This window comes from Coenobita brevimanus, chromosome 13 (genome assembly GCF_032717465.1).
Source record: "Coenobita brevimanus isolate Jiangsu-jjx chromosome 13, ASM3271746v2, whole genome shotgun sequence".
Classification (NCBI taxonomy): domain Eukaryota; kingdom Metazoa; phylum Arthropoda; class Malacostraca; order Decapoda; family Coenobitidae; genus Coenobita; species Coenobita brevimanus.
This window is the reverse complement of record NC_136966.1, coordinates 58,241,479-58,253,737: the sequence shown is the minus strand read 5'-3', so window position 1 is coordinate 58,253,737 and position 12,259 is coordinate 58,241,479. Positions and strand designations below refer to the sequence as shown.

The window sequence follows — 12,259 nt, the reverse complement described above, 5'->3', positions numbered from 1 at the left end:
GATCCTTTACAAATATGAAACATGGACACACCAGCCTCAGTGATGCAATTCAATACTCTTGCATTTGTCATTTGCAAAACAAAACATAAGAAGCTCCCACAAATCCAAGACCAGTTTTGGCATTTTATGATTTACACTTAAGCTGTTATGATTTCATATTCAACTGTGCAAACAAAATAATAATTATAATAATAGCTATAATAAAAATAATAATAATAATAATAATAATAAAATAATAACTGTAATGACATTAATAATAAATAATAATGGTCATAATCCTGGTAATACTTTATCTAAGAGTGTCTGCAGATACCACTAACATTACTTTAATTGACAAAATCACAGTTATACCTTATGGCTATAATTAACCGTGTAATCTCTTTAATCTGATGATATATATATTTTTAAAGCTATTTCCAAACATTTGCCCTCACCCTGCCCTAGGGTGGGAAATGAGGTCCAGATGATGATGATGATGAATCCAAACATATTCATTCATCTTTGGAAAGACTCTGAAACTGGAGGTTGAAATACCTGCATAACCTTCATTTAGCCCTTGATTATATGTGGTCTCCCCACAGCTGAATAATGTATCAATTATAAAACGTGAAGTAAGTTACTGTTCTGATGAAGTTAAACTTCCACCAGGAGGCGGTACGATCACTGGCCATTCAGGATATATGATGTACTATATATTTTCCCCCTTCAACCAGACAGCACATAATTATGAGGGACACCTTCATGTGGTGGCAATGATATAACCAGGCGGCTTCACTGCCTGGTTATACAAATGTCCCCCAGTGACTTCCCTATCCCTCATGAGGAGGATGGTGGGCTGTAGAAGGGCAATTAGAGCCTGCAGTCTACTAGGTTCACATTTCAGATCAATCGGGGGCAACAACTACTCCTACTGTTATTCTTGTAACTTCTAGATAATTTCATTCAACTTTAGAAGGATCTCTTAGTGAAGAGGTTTATCAAAACTACATCGAACCCCCCCTCCCCCCCAGTTCAAAAGGTCTCTTATAAGCTCAACCAAATCGCCTGGAAGTACCAAAAATAAACTGAATATTTCATCACCAGTTTCCAGGGATTAAACTGATATATTATGACCATGGAACAACACATCACAAACTGAGACACTAGAATGAACACACAAGCATCACAGAATAACTGTCCACCATTACCAGTTTCAAAGTACATAATATAGACATTTCACACAGCTTACATTACTGATCTATCTACATTAATATAATGCATTCTGTTTTGCTATCCTACTCATAAACTTCTGATCTGAGAGTAAGTCTTACTAATTTGTTAATACGATGGCCATACTACCCAATATCTTGCCAATTCTAGGTAACAAAACACCAATACTTCTATAAACTTCAGTGCCTACATAACATGCCATCACATCACACAATGAAACACTGAAACAGACTCTCAAAATAAGTCTCTTCATGCACATATTCAGTAATGAACATCATTTTATCAACATTTCATATCGAGGTAGCAAACATGTTATATTAAAGCATGTGAGTGAGAAAACCGTGGGATTGTTCCTGCATGCCAGAAGCCAGGACACTGAACCAACCAAAATTCCAACTTAAATTCTCAGTGCATATCTATTTCAACCCAAAAACCTCAACAGTAAAAAAATTATCAAACATAATAATAACCAAAAATAAGATACTATATCATGTATTAATCTTCTGAAACTGCACACATCAAGTCAAAAACTCACTCACAATGGTATTAATATGACTGAGAGTGTGAAGGTGTGGGCAAACTCTCAATTTTTTATGATAATTTCTAAAGCTTGTGATGATGGCAAAGCCTGATCTTAATGTACGAGTACTGCTGCTGACTACATTTTGTAATGTAGGATGGAGACTGATCACATTTAATAGTTACAGATGTTCCACAAATGGCCATTAGTAAATCAGGGGTTTGCTTATATTTTTTCACGCTCAGTTTTAACAATACGAAACTCAGTGGCAGTGCAAAACAAACCAGTGCATCATCCAAAAAAACTCAAACCATAACAAAAATGGTGCCTTGTGGGGAGGTGCTCACAAATTTGGTGCGAGAGTGCCAGATGGTGCCTGAACGACTCACCCCGATAGTACGTACTCCGGGTGTTGGAGTTTAGCGTACCCAGCAATCTAGCAACTTCTGGCCCACACCACACCAGGGGGAGAGGGGACACATCAAGGTAAATGTTCCAACAGAGGGTTGGGAGAGAGGAAGACAGGGGAGAGGATGGGAAGCATCACAGAAAAGATGCTCATGGTAGCAGCATGAATAAACAGAAATGTATGACACCCAAACTCAAGGTGTAAGGGAGCATATATAAAAGAAATATGGGGTTGTACTGTAAGTGGCTTTGGAGATTTCATAGCCCTTTCTTGGCAATTTATTCAGCACATTACACATTAATATCTTGAATGTTACTGATGCAAATGACATCATTATTAAAACACCATCAGTACCATACAAGAAAATGTTAAGGTGCAACAGACAAATAAACTGTTCAGGATGAGGTGTTACAAATCCTCCTATGCCACCCAAAATACAAGATGCTACCCCGAATACAATGCAAGATGGCTGCATTACTCCATAAGTACAAGGATAGGTATTTGCAGTTCAGATTTAAAAGTAGACTTCAACCCATCCAATAAGAAAACATATTTTCGTATTCTTCATTCTACCTCCAGATGCTGTTGTTCACTCAGGGGAGATCTCAAAGTGAAGAGGGTGTTGAAGGTTATCTCTTAACCCCCCCATTTGAAAAATTCTCTCCTGAGCTGAACAGAAGTGTCTGAAGGCAGCAAGAATATCATAAAAAAAAAAAAATGTCATCCAATTCAAAGGTTAAGGGTAGAAGAAAGTAGTAACGAAAGAGAAATGAGCACCTTAAGGGAAAAAAACCTTATCACATGTGGTAAAAGCATAATTGGAATCTGATCACCTTTAGCCATTTTGATTAGATATAACATCATACCAGGAAACTGTTTGCACATATTATATACTGTACTTTAAAATCATGCATATTATAGTCTTATTCTTGCATGCTAATAAAAGGTTTACCTGACAATCACAAACCTGTAGTCAAGATGGAAATACTGTATGCAAACTGTTCTTATGCTCTTTATTAATGCTGTCACCTCTCTGGCAAACTGACCCTGCCTGTGACCTTCCTAAAATGCAGCTATGTCTTTTTCATTTATTCTTGTCATCTCCAAAAGATATTACTCTAGCTTAGGACAGAACCCTCATCATGAGAAGGTTTGTATGAACTATACTGGCCAGCCTGCACATACCTGACATGGTGAGCAGCTTTACTATACATATTCAAGCTAAGCTTTATGGGTCCTGAAGGGCAACTAATCTAATGGGAAGAGGAACATCACTTTCTGTCACTGGAGAACTGACCCCCCTCTACCCAGTCCTTAACACACAGGTATTGTGTGAAAGACTTTGAGTATACGTGCGGAAATTGTGCTGGATGGTCTGTGTAAGTGCCAGTTTGTAACGTCACTAAGGAAACCTGGACAGGGTGAAAGAGAACACATCTCAGGTGGGACTGAACCCATATAAACAGCACTGGTAGATGCAGAGGCTACTGACCAACCACCATAGGCTCCACAGTGAAGTGGAAAATGAAGGCAACCCCAGTCAAAAAGTGTCAACTAATCTGAATAAAACAATTTGGAGATAACAAGAATTTTAAAAACGAACAAAATGAATGTGGAATATTGACTTCCTTCCTTCCTTCCTCTACATCAGATTAGTTTTATAGTCATAACTTGAATCTTCTGCTACGCCCTGATTTCCATAGTTTGGGTTAATGCTCCTACCTTCCTCTGCTTTTACCCACCATTAGCCAGCTGTGTGGATGTGGGAGCATTCTTTTCATCTTGGATCTGAACAGTCGTTGTGTCGGCACCATTCATGATGACGGGGGTATCCTCGTCCTCGATAATCTGAGAGTAGTCAAGTCCCTGGGGCACTCGCAGGATCATCACAGCCAGGTACATGTCCAGCGCCTCACTGTGGGCATGGCAGAGTGAGAACAGGAACACAGTAGCAGGGGGAAAATATCATCATTATCATCAATGTCACCACCATCACCACCATTATCATCGCCAACATTTTTTCTGGCTCAAAGAAGGGGTGAGGTAGGGTCCAGAAAATAACAAAAGACAAGTAAGAAATTACGAAAACTACCAGCAGTATGCCTTCCCAGTAACGGCATTGGGTAAGTATAATCATGTGAAACTGTCTCGTGTGTACTTACTGGAGTGTGTTGAAGTAAGCCTTGAGCTCCTTACGGTCACACTTGCGCCAGTTTTGCTTGTAACCGAGAAGTACCGTGTTGGGCCGAAGCTTCCCAAGACCCACCAGCTGCACAAACCACGATATGTTAAGGTCTCATTACATGTTGCTCTTTTTCTAATCTTTATTTACTACTGATTGTACACTGAACTGAAGAACATTACCTGCTACAGTTCCACTGATATCTATAGGCTAAATCTAATATTCCTCGACCCATCATCTGCAAAAAACATTACCATGCAGTAACACCTCACTACATCTTACCATTTCTTGCCATACTTTTTTGATACTGAAGATACAATGAACTACTGGAAAATCATATTCCAATGATATGACTCAATATCCTCTGCATATATGTTTGAAACATTTAACTTCATCAGCAGATTTTAATTAAGTCTGAGAAAACACTGCCCTGCTTTTAATCTCCGCACCGATATAGAAGTATTTCATATGGAAATGGTTGATGACTATTTAGTGTCACTCAAGTTCTGTGCAGTATTTGGGCTTCATTGCAGGTAATGTGAGTTTCCATGCAACTAAAGAGCTAGGTTCTGGAAATACAATATTCTAAGTGGACACTTCTTATAATATTTATCCTTGCTAATTATATCAGCATAACATGATCAACAGAACTTCAAACTGCCAATTTTATCTTTAAACCACTACCCTGGGATAGCAAATCCTTTGTTAATATTATTCTTTTCACCTTAACTTCATGTAGACTTTTGTCATTCTGCAGCTTATTTCATGTAGCTAAGTGGCTGCAAGAAACAAAGCTGTAGTTCTACATTCTTAAAATAACATTTTTTCATGACTAACATCTTATGTTAGCATTATTATTTTGTTACAAATCTGCATTCAAAACAGAGCAATGGTAATTTTAGGTTAAGTTAGGGAAAATATTAAATGAATAAAAAATTAGTAAGTGCTGAAAATAAACACTGACAGGGCAGTCATATTACCTGGAACAAGTTCCTGGCACCCTCCTCCAGTGTGTTACCCTCCACGACTGAATAGAAGGCACGGATCTTGTGACGGTGGAGCCAGCTGTATGCCTGCTCGGTCAGTGAGTTACGCACACGCTGGGACTGGGGGCCCTGTGTGTACCAAAGTACTTTATGTTGGGATCCTTCCAATAATACCTCTCTCAATCTACCATATCATTATCATCATTAACCAAACTCTTTTTCCCCCTAAGGATGGGTAGTTGTAAAGTCTAGACAGCATGAAAAAAATTATTAAAAATTATATAACAAATTATATGATATATGCTGAAATTTCCAATTCACATTCTCTACAGAACAAAACAACACATGACGCCAACCTGAATGACATGACCACAGGCAAGCAGTGAAATGTTCTTGGTGATACTGTGTGCCAGATCCAGGAGTGGCGGCCGGGACCCCACGGGACCAGACAGCACCAGCACCTGTGGTCGGTAATTCTTCACGTGGTCCCTCACCCGGTTCAGGTCCAGGGTTGTCTTCAGCGCCGATACATACGTCTGGGCTTGTGTTGATGACCCCCAGTTGACATCTGTGCATGAGGATAAACTTTGTTATGGACAGAAAGTGTATTAAATATATGCACATAAGGATTGACTTTTGTAATGGAAAGATGGTACGCTAGTCCTGACATCTGTGCACAAGGATTGGCTTTGTAATAGACAGAAGATGTGCAGGCTGGGTATCACAACAAATGAAAGTATTTTGCTCACATTTGTTAAGCTGTTTATTGGGAAGATACAACAATTAAAGCCATATGAACCCTCTGCAGGTATGCCTAGGCAGAGTATACTGTGTTTCTCTATACTGGCATGAGTAAGAGAGGAAGGAGGAGATGGAAAGATGTATGGAGATGGAAAGGAGGGAGGGAAGAAGCATAATTAGGTGCAGTGGAAGGGGGGGTGGGGGGACAGAAAGGTGAGGAAAAATTGAGATCAACAGAAAGCTGGATATATATTAAAAGAGTTTATGAACAGCATCTAAATGAAAAACCCACCGTACATAAAACAGGAAGGATTGTTTTGCCCAATATGTGGATGTCTATGGATAGTGTTGCCAATTGTGTGGATAGTTTTCCTAACTGTATGGACAGATTTTCCTGTGAGGTGAAGCTGAGAATTTCACATACAGTCAAGCCACCTACGGCATGTGCTTCTATGGCACGGTTTTTTTCTAGACCTCCCAAAACGAACCACATGCATAAACTATACCTATGGTGCGGGCGCGGCAAGGTTTGAAACGCATGGGCAAATTCCCCTGCCTGCCTCTTGCCTCGGAACCCCCAGCCCTACCCTTTCCACTTAAGCACTATCGTCGTCGGAGTCAGGTATGTAAAGTATTTTACGCCCTTAAAGCCCTTTATTATTTACTGTTTAGTGTTTAATTTGTGTGTAATAACATGCATTGACTGACTGCTTGATTGTGTGCGTGTGTAAAGTGACGAACAATGGGGAAAGTGGGGTGAAAAGGGGGACTTTGGGCAAACGTCCAGAACTAAATTGCATTTTTCCCATATGTTTAGTTATTTGTATGACGCGGTTTTCTATGGCACAGGCGCAGTCCAGAACCAATTAACCACGCCTTAGGTGACTTGACTGTACTTGAAGGACAACCTGTTATGTGGCACATCTTGCTGTTCAAATATCTTAATTTTAATACTTTCCTTTACCAATCTCTAAATCTTACCCACACCATTACCTCATCAGGAAACAGGGTAATGATGAAGATGATAACACATAAACTGATTAGGTTGTTGTGCGAGAGCAAAAACCTGGTTAGACTGTTAGCTCTTACACTATAATGGCATCTTAAATATTCTGTTCTTGCTATTGCCAGACGATTTTACTCACCTCAAAACAAATCTCTTTTACTGAAAGGGTAAAGAAACACCACAACCAACCTCCTGCTTGAAGCCCTTTCTAAGCATAAGATACTGGTTATCATCAGAGTAAAAAAAAAAAAAAAAAAAAAAAAAAAAAAAAAAAAATACAGAAGGGTTTACAAAGATGAAGAGATTAGTATTATAAAAAAAAAAAAAAAAAAAAAAAGTTATATCTGCCTCCTGCCGATCTACTCCAAATGGTACAGTTAGGAAAAAAGCTTGCCAAATATTTCATCTCTTCTACTTTTCACTTTTACATGTTGGTTAATAGTCCTAAACGGAGGGGTCAGTTATGTTTATCGGCCCACAAATGATTTTCTTTCATCCATAATGCATTAGGGGAAAAAAAAAAGTTATGGAAATGCCCCAAGTGTGAAGTATGAAGAGTAAGTGAACTTTTGTCCCTGAATTTAACAATCAGAATGAACGATACAATGACAGGGAATGAAAAGGTTTAATAGCGACAAAAATAATGACAGTTTTACGTATGCTTAACCCCTCCCCCTTGGTTCATGTTTATTTACGTGTATGAACGGAACATTGGTTGAAGTATACAAGCATTCTGCCATATCGCGCCATTGTTTGCATAGCTGCATGGCCCAGGCTGGCTGCGGTTGCCAACTGGGCCTACGTCTTCCTTCCACATAGGAAACTGTGGCTCACAAATCTCTGTGGCAACCCTCGTGGCCTCCTGCTACTTGTCTATCCCCTGCTGGCACCACCACCAGGCCCCTCACACACTCCCACATTCAGCTCTGCCTCCTCGACCGTGTGTCAGTAAAATGTTGAATCCATATATTTGTTTGCTATTTGTAGCATGCCCAACTATTTTGTAAGACTGGATTTGCATTTTTCAGAAATTCATTCATGGCCAAAATATACCCGTGTGGGGGCTACAGACTTCCCACCAAGTACCCAAGGGGGAGGGGCTAAACCCTTCAATTTAATTATGAATTTCTCATTAAACTCAGGCTATTGACAAACGATTTTATTCTAATTTGGACGGACCTCTAGTAGTGACCGGGGTATTGAAGACAATCTAACCTCTCCAGTTTACAAAGTCTTCCCTAATCTGAATCAAATTGCATGGAAACAGCAAGAATCAAAATTAACAGGATGTCATTGTAGGAACAGGTTAAGTCATAACTATACAGTTAACTAATGTACATTAAGCAGGGAACTAACTACATCATCATTATCATTGCAACACTTATCCCTAATTAAAGATGGAGTGATGAGGCAGGATCCAGAAACTAAGAAAGAAAAAGCACATACCCGGTAAGTGAATTATCAAATTGCATGTCCAGTGAAATGAGCAGCACAAAACCATCTGCATTTATTTATTTATTTTTAATTTTCATATATGCACTTCATAAACACCAGTGGGTTAAAGTTATTCTGCTCACTACTAAGTTATTATTTACTCACAAGACACACACACCACTAACTGTACTAACTGGGACTTCTGTAGGATACGTAGAGGTAGAGGGCAATGGTGATGATGAAGGTGATGAGAGCCGTCGTCCAGTCAATGAGGAACATGACAATTAGGCACAGAATCCCACCCAGCAGACTGATCCACAGATTGTAGTACTGCAAAGAGACTTGGTGTAAATTGGACAAAATGATCTATTTACAGATCACAGTACAGCACTGCAGTCAAAGTAAACTGAACAAGACGACTGATCCGTAGATTATTGTACAGTGTACTGCTAAAACATGGCCAAACCATTACAGGGTATTCCTCATAACTCTTTCCAGCACAACCATTCAGTACCATAAACACACACTGAAAAACAACATACAGTATACATCTAGTGTATATTTTCAACACAACTTTCAGTACAAGCCTGATGGAGCATGGAGGTGGCTCCATATAGGAAACCTCACCTTGAACCCTGGCCGCCAGCCTGGGGACTTGATCAGTGAGGCATGGAAGCAGGAGAAGTTGATGAGGCTGTATGAGGCCAGGAAGAAGTTACTGAGAAGAGTTGACACCAAGTTGAGGTCACCTGAAACGACATCAAAACTTCAGTTTATACTCACTTCAGTCAGTATGACACAAAGCACAAAAACACTAAAACTGGTTAAACCTTGTAAACCACAGACATATACTTTAGTTTATTCATGCTGCTTCTAAACAGTTTACTCTGACTGGGAGACCCACCTAGTAGACGAGTTAATGAGAGCTCTACATATTCCCATCAATTTGAAAACTGTCTCCCCCCTAAGTTGAACAAACATTATGAAGATACCAGTAATAAAATGTAAACTGTCACTGGAATGAAGGGGCTGAAACCACAAAGCCCTAAATCATTATCATTACCATCATCCAAACACTATTTCTCTCTAATAATGGGGATGGATATGATCCAGAAGTAAAACGAAAGCTGTAAAAATGAAAGTACAATGAGCACAATGAAACAGGCCATGTACTCACCATTCAAACATTCAAAATTCTTGGTTTCAACTTGCAACCTAACAAAATTCTTGGCTTCAGCTCACAACCTAACAATTCAATGAATCTCTTTCTACCTTGTATGTGCACAGACATGCACATTGCACAAGTGCACAGATCCACTTCCACATCCCCACATCCATGTCTCCTCACACATAGCCATGCCAGATGAAGATGATGAAGGCCAAAAGATATCCTTGCACCAGATTATTGCTGGATCCAGTGCCCTGCAAGAGGATGTAGATCCCCAGGTACAGCTTATCCTTGATCCACACCCACACATAACCACACCTAAACACACTGTCACACCCAATACACAACCACACATACCAATCATGATGCAGATGAAGGAGATGACGAAGACCAACACATATCCTCGTACAGGGTCATTGTTTGCACCGGTGCCCTTGGAGAAGAGGTAGATGCCTGGGTACAGCTTATCCTTGGCCAGGGCTTGCAGGACACGGGGGGCTCCAACCAGGGAGGCGATGGCTGAGGACAGGGTGGCAGCAAAGCAACCAGCATAGATCAGTGGACCCCAGGCAGACACCAGCTCCATGGCCTTGAAGGGAACACAGATTGTCTCTCAGTACTGTGATATCATCATCATCATCATCATTTTAATATTATCATTATCATCAACATAATCCTTAATATTATCCTTATCATCACTATTACTATCATCATCACCACCACCATTATCATCATTATCATAATCATCACCATCACCTTTCATAGCATCATCATCATTTTCACTCCAACCCTTATTCCTACTTACGAGGATCGGGTGAGGTATGATTGAGAGAGAGAGAGAGAATGAATATAAGTGGAAGAACTGTTATCATCCCAGTTGTTATTCCCAACTACAAGGATGAGGTGGGGTACTGATCCAAATTATGTCAATATGAAAATGAAGTAAATAACTTATAACATGGTTTTAAGGTGTACCATGCAAAATAAATCACAAAATAAGAAGTGCTACAATGTCTCCTAAACAAAGGCCATACAAAACTTACTAAATTAATCACTGCACTGGCCAAGATATGAATAAAGGCCCTTGCACTCCACATGTACACATGTGCCAAAGACTCCACATGTATACATGAGCCAAAAGGAGGTTCCTCACACTGCCTCTGGCAATGCGGGCTTAAATACACATCCTATTACACCTATACAAACTAGAATACAGCCACAAACCCCAATATCCTCTTGTACTTTACTGACACAAACTATGTCAGTATTAAAATCATATAAATACTGGTAACACGAGAATGTTACAGTGGAATCAATCAGTTGCTAAGGAAGAGGTGCTACAAAGGTTCCTATACAACCTTGAGTAAGGCTATTGCATGAAATTCAATGAGCCTCACATTAGGAAGCAGGAATTTGTCTCACTGTATACTAGTTAAATAGACCATCTACTCTGACCACATGACAATCACTCAAGCTGAAAGGGATTAAAGTCAACACACTACAGTACAATCATATGGCTGTTACACTGACTATTCAAGTTTTAGGTGTGGTCTAAGTCTGTCAAGTGAAAGCAAACTAATTATTACATCATGAATGTTAAACTCACCTGGGCACTGTTATGGAGGCCGAACTCACAGACTTCAGTGCCATCTTCATCTGTCTTGCCTATCATGCTGCAAGATTCGTTAGTGAACGCAGGGTTCTCCCACAAATCTGTGGAGTTCAAGTACAACTCGAACGTCTTCACATCACCTGTACCAGAGAAGAGGTGTTACTGGTTATTCATATTTATCAATTTTTCAAAACAGTCTCTCCATCTGCCATGTTCACTTCATCAGACACTCTTATCAGATCTATTAATATTCTAAGTATCTTGCATTCCTTCTTACATGATCTCCCTATTATCTACCTTGCTGAAAATACATGATCCACACATCACTAACCACTTCATCAACTATTCTGTTCATAACATAAACATTCAGATAGCTGTCTTACCATGTCAACTGCTATTATTCCATAAACCTTTCCACCAACATTCAGCACAGTGATAATACAGTTTTACACAGTCCACTTCCCTTTGGAGGGGCTAATGCATTGCACTAAAAGAGGACTTTGTTGACATTGTATCATTTTTGGACTATTCCATTCATTTGCAAGCTACCAAAATAAACACCATTTACTTGACAATTATCCACAAACCACTCAATACTCTCAGTTCAAGTCATGTTTTCCCACATATTTAAATGTACTGGCTGTCAATGACAAATGATTCGTATATCAACAATGACTGCCTCCTGCCATGAAGTAGTATGCCTCACTACTTGGTAGAGAGAAAGCATAAAGGAAAGAATTACTGTATTATGCTTACCACTTGCATCCCTCATGACGGCGGCTCCAAGGAGAATTGGGTAGACAATGTAGGTGCAGAAAGTAGTGAGTATGGCTGCCAGAGTTCCTCGAGGAATGGCCACGGCAGGGTCCTGCCAATGTGGAACAATGGGGAGATGGCCAATTATGATGCCAGATTAAAAACCATGCACGCATGCACATGCCTGTGCACACACGCACACACACACATATACACACACACCATCATCATCATAA

General features: G+C 39.8%; 1 protein-coding gene across 5 annotated transcripts in view; it reads right to left on the bottom strand.

Annotated features, from left to right (window-relative positions):
- The window catches only part of Ncc69 (sodium chloride cotransporter 69), a 151,001-nt gene that overhangs the window by 15,166 nt on the left and 123,576 nt on the right, over positions 1-12,259 (bottom strand). For 2 of the 5 annotated variants that reach the window (XM_080283990.1, XM_080283996.1), the window contains exons 9-18: positions 12,024-12,135; positions 11,262-11,407; positions 10,013-10,244; positions 9,115-9,236; positions 8,682-8,817; positions 5,663-5,874; positions 5,301-5,435; positions 4,301-4,407; positions 3,881-4,053; positions 2,119-2,175 (exon numbers count right to left, since the gene is read on the bottom strand). In XM_080283990.1, the coding sequence (XP_080140116.1) occupies positions 2,119-2,175; positions 3,881-4,053; positions 4,301-4,407; positions 5,301-5,435; positions 5,663-5,874; positions 8,682-8,817; positions 9,115-9,236; positions 10,013-10,244; positions 11,262-11,407; positions 12,024-12,135 (1,432 nt within the window). The remainder of the gene's footprint in view (positions 1-2,118; positions 2,176-3,880; positions 4,054-4,300; positions 4,408-5,300; positions 5,436-5,662; positions 5,875-8,681; positions 8,818-9,114; positions 9,237-10,012; positions 10,245-11,261; positions 11,408-12,023; positions 12,136-12,259) is intronic. The other 3 variants (XM_080283993.1, XM_080283998.1, XM_080284004.1) reach the window with 2 other exon arrangements.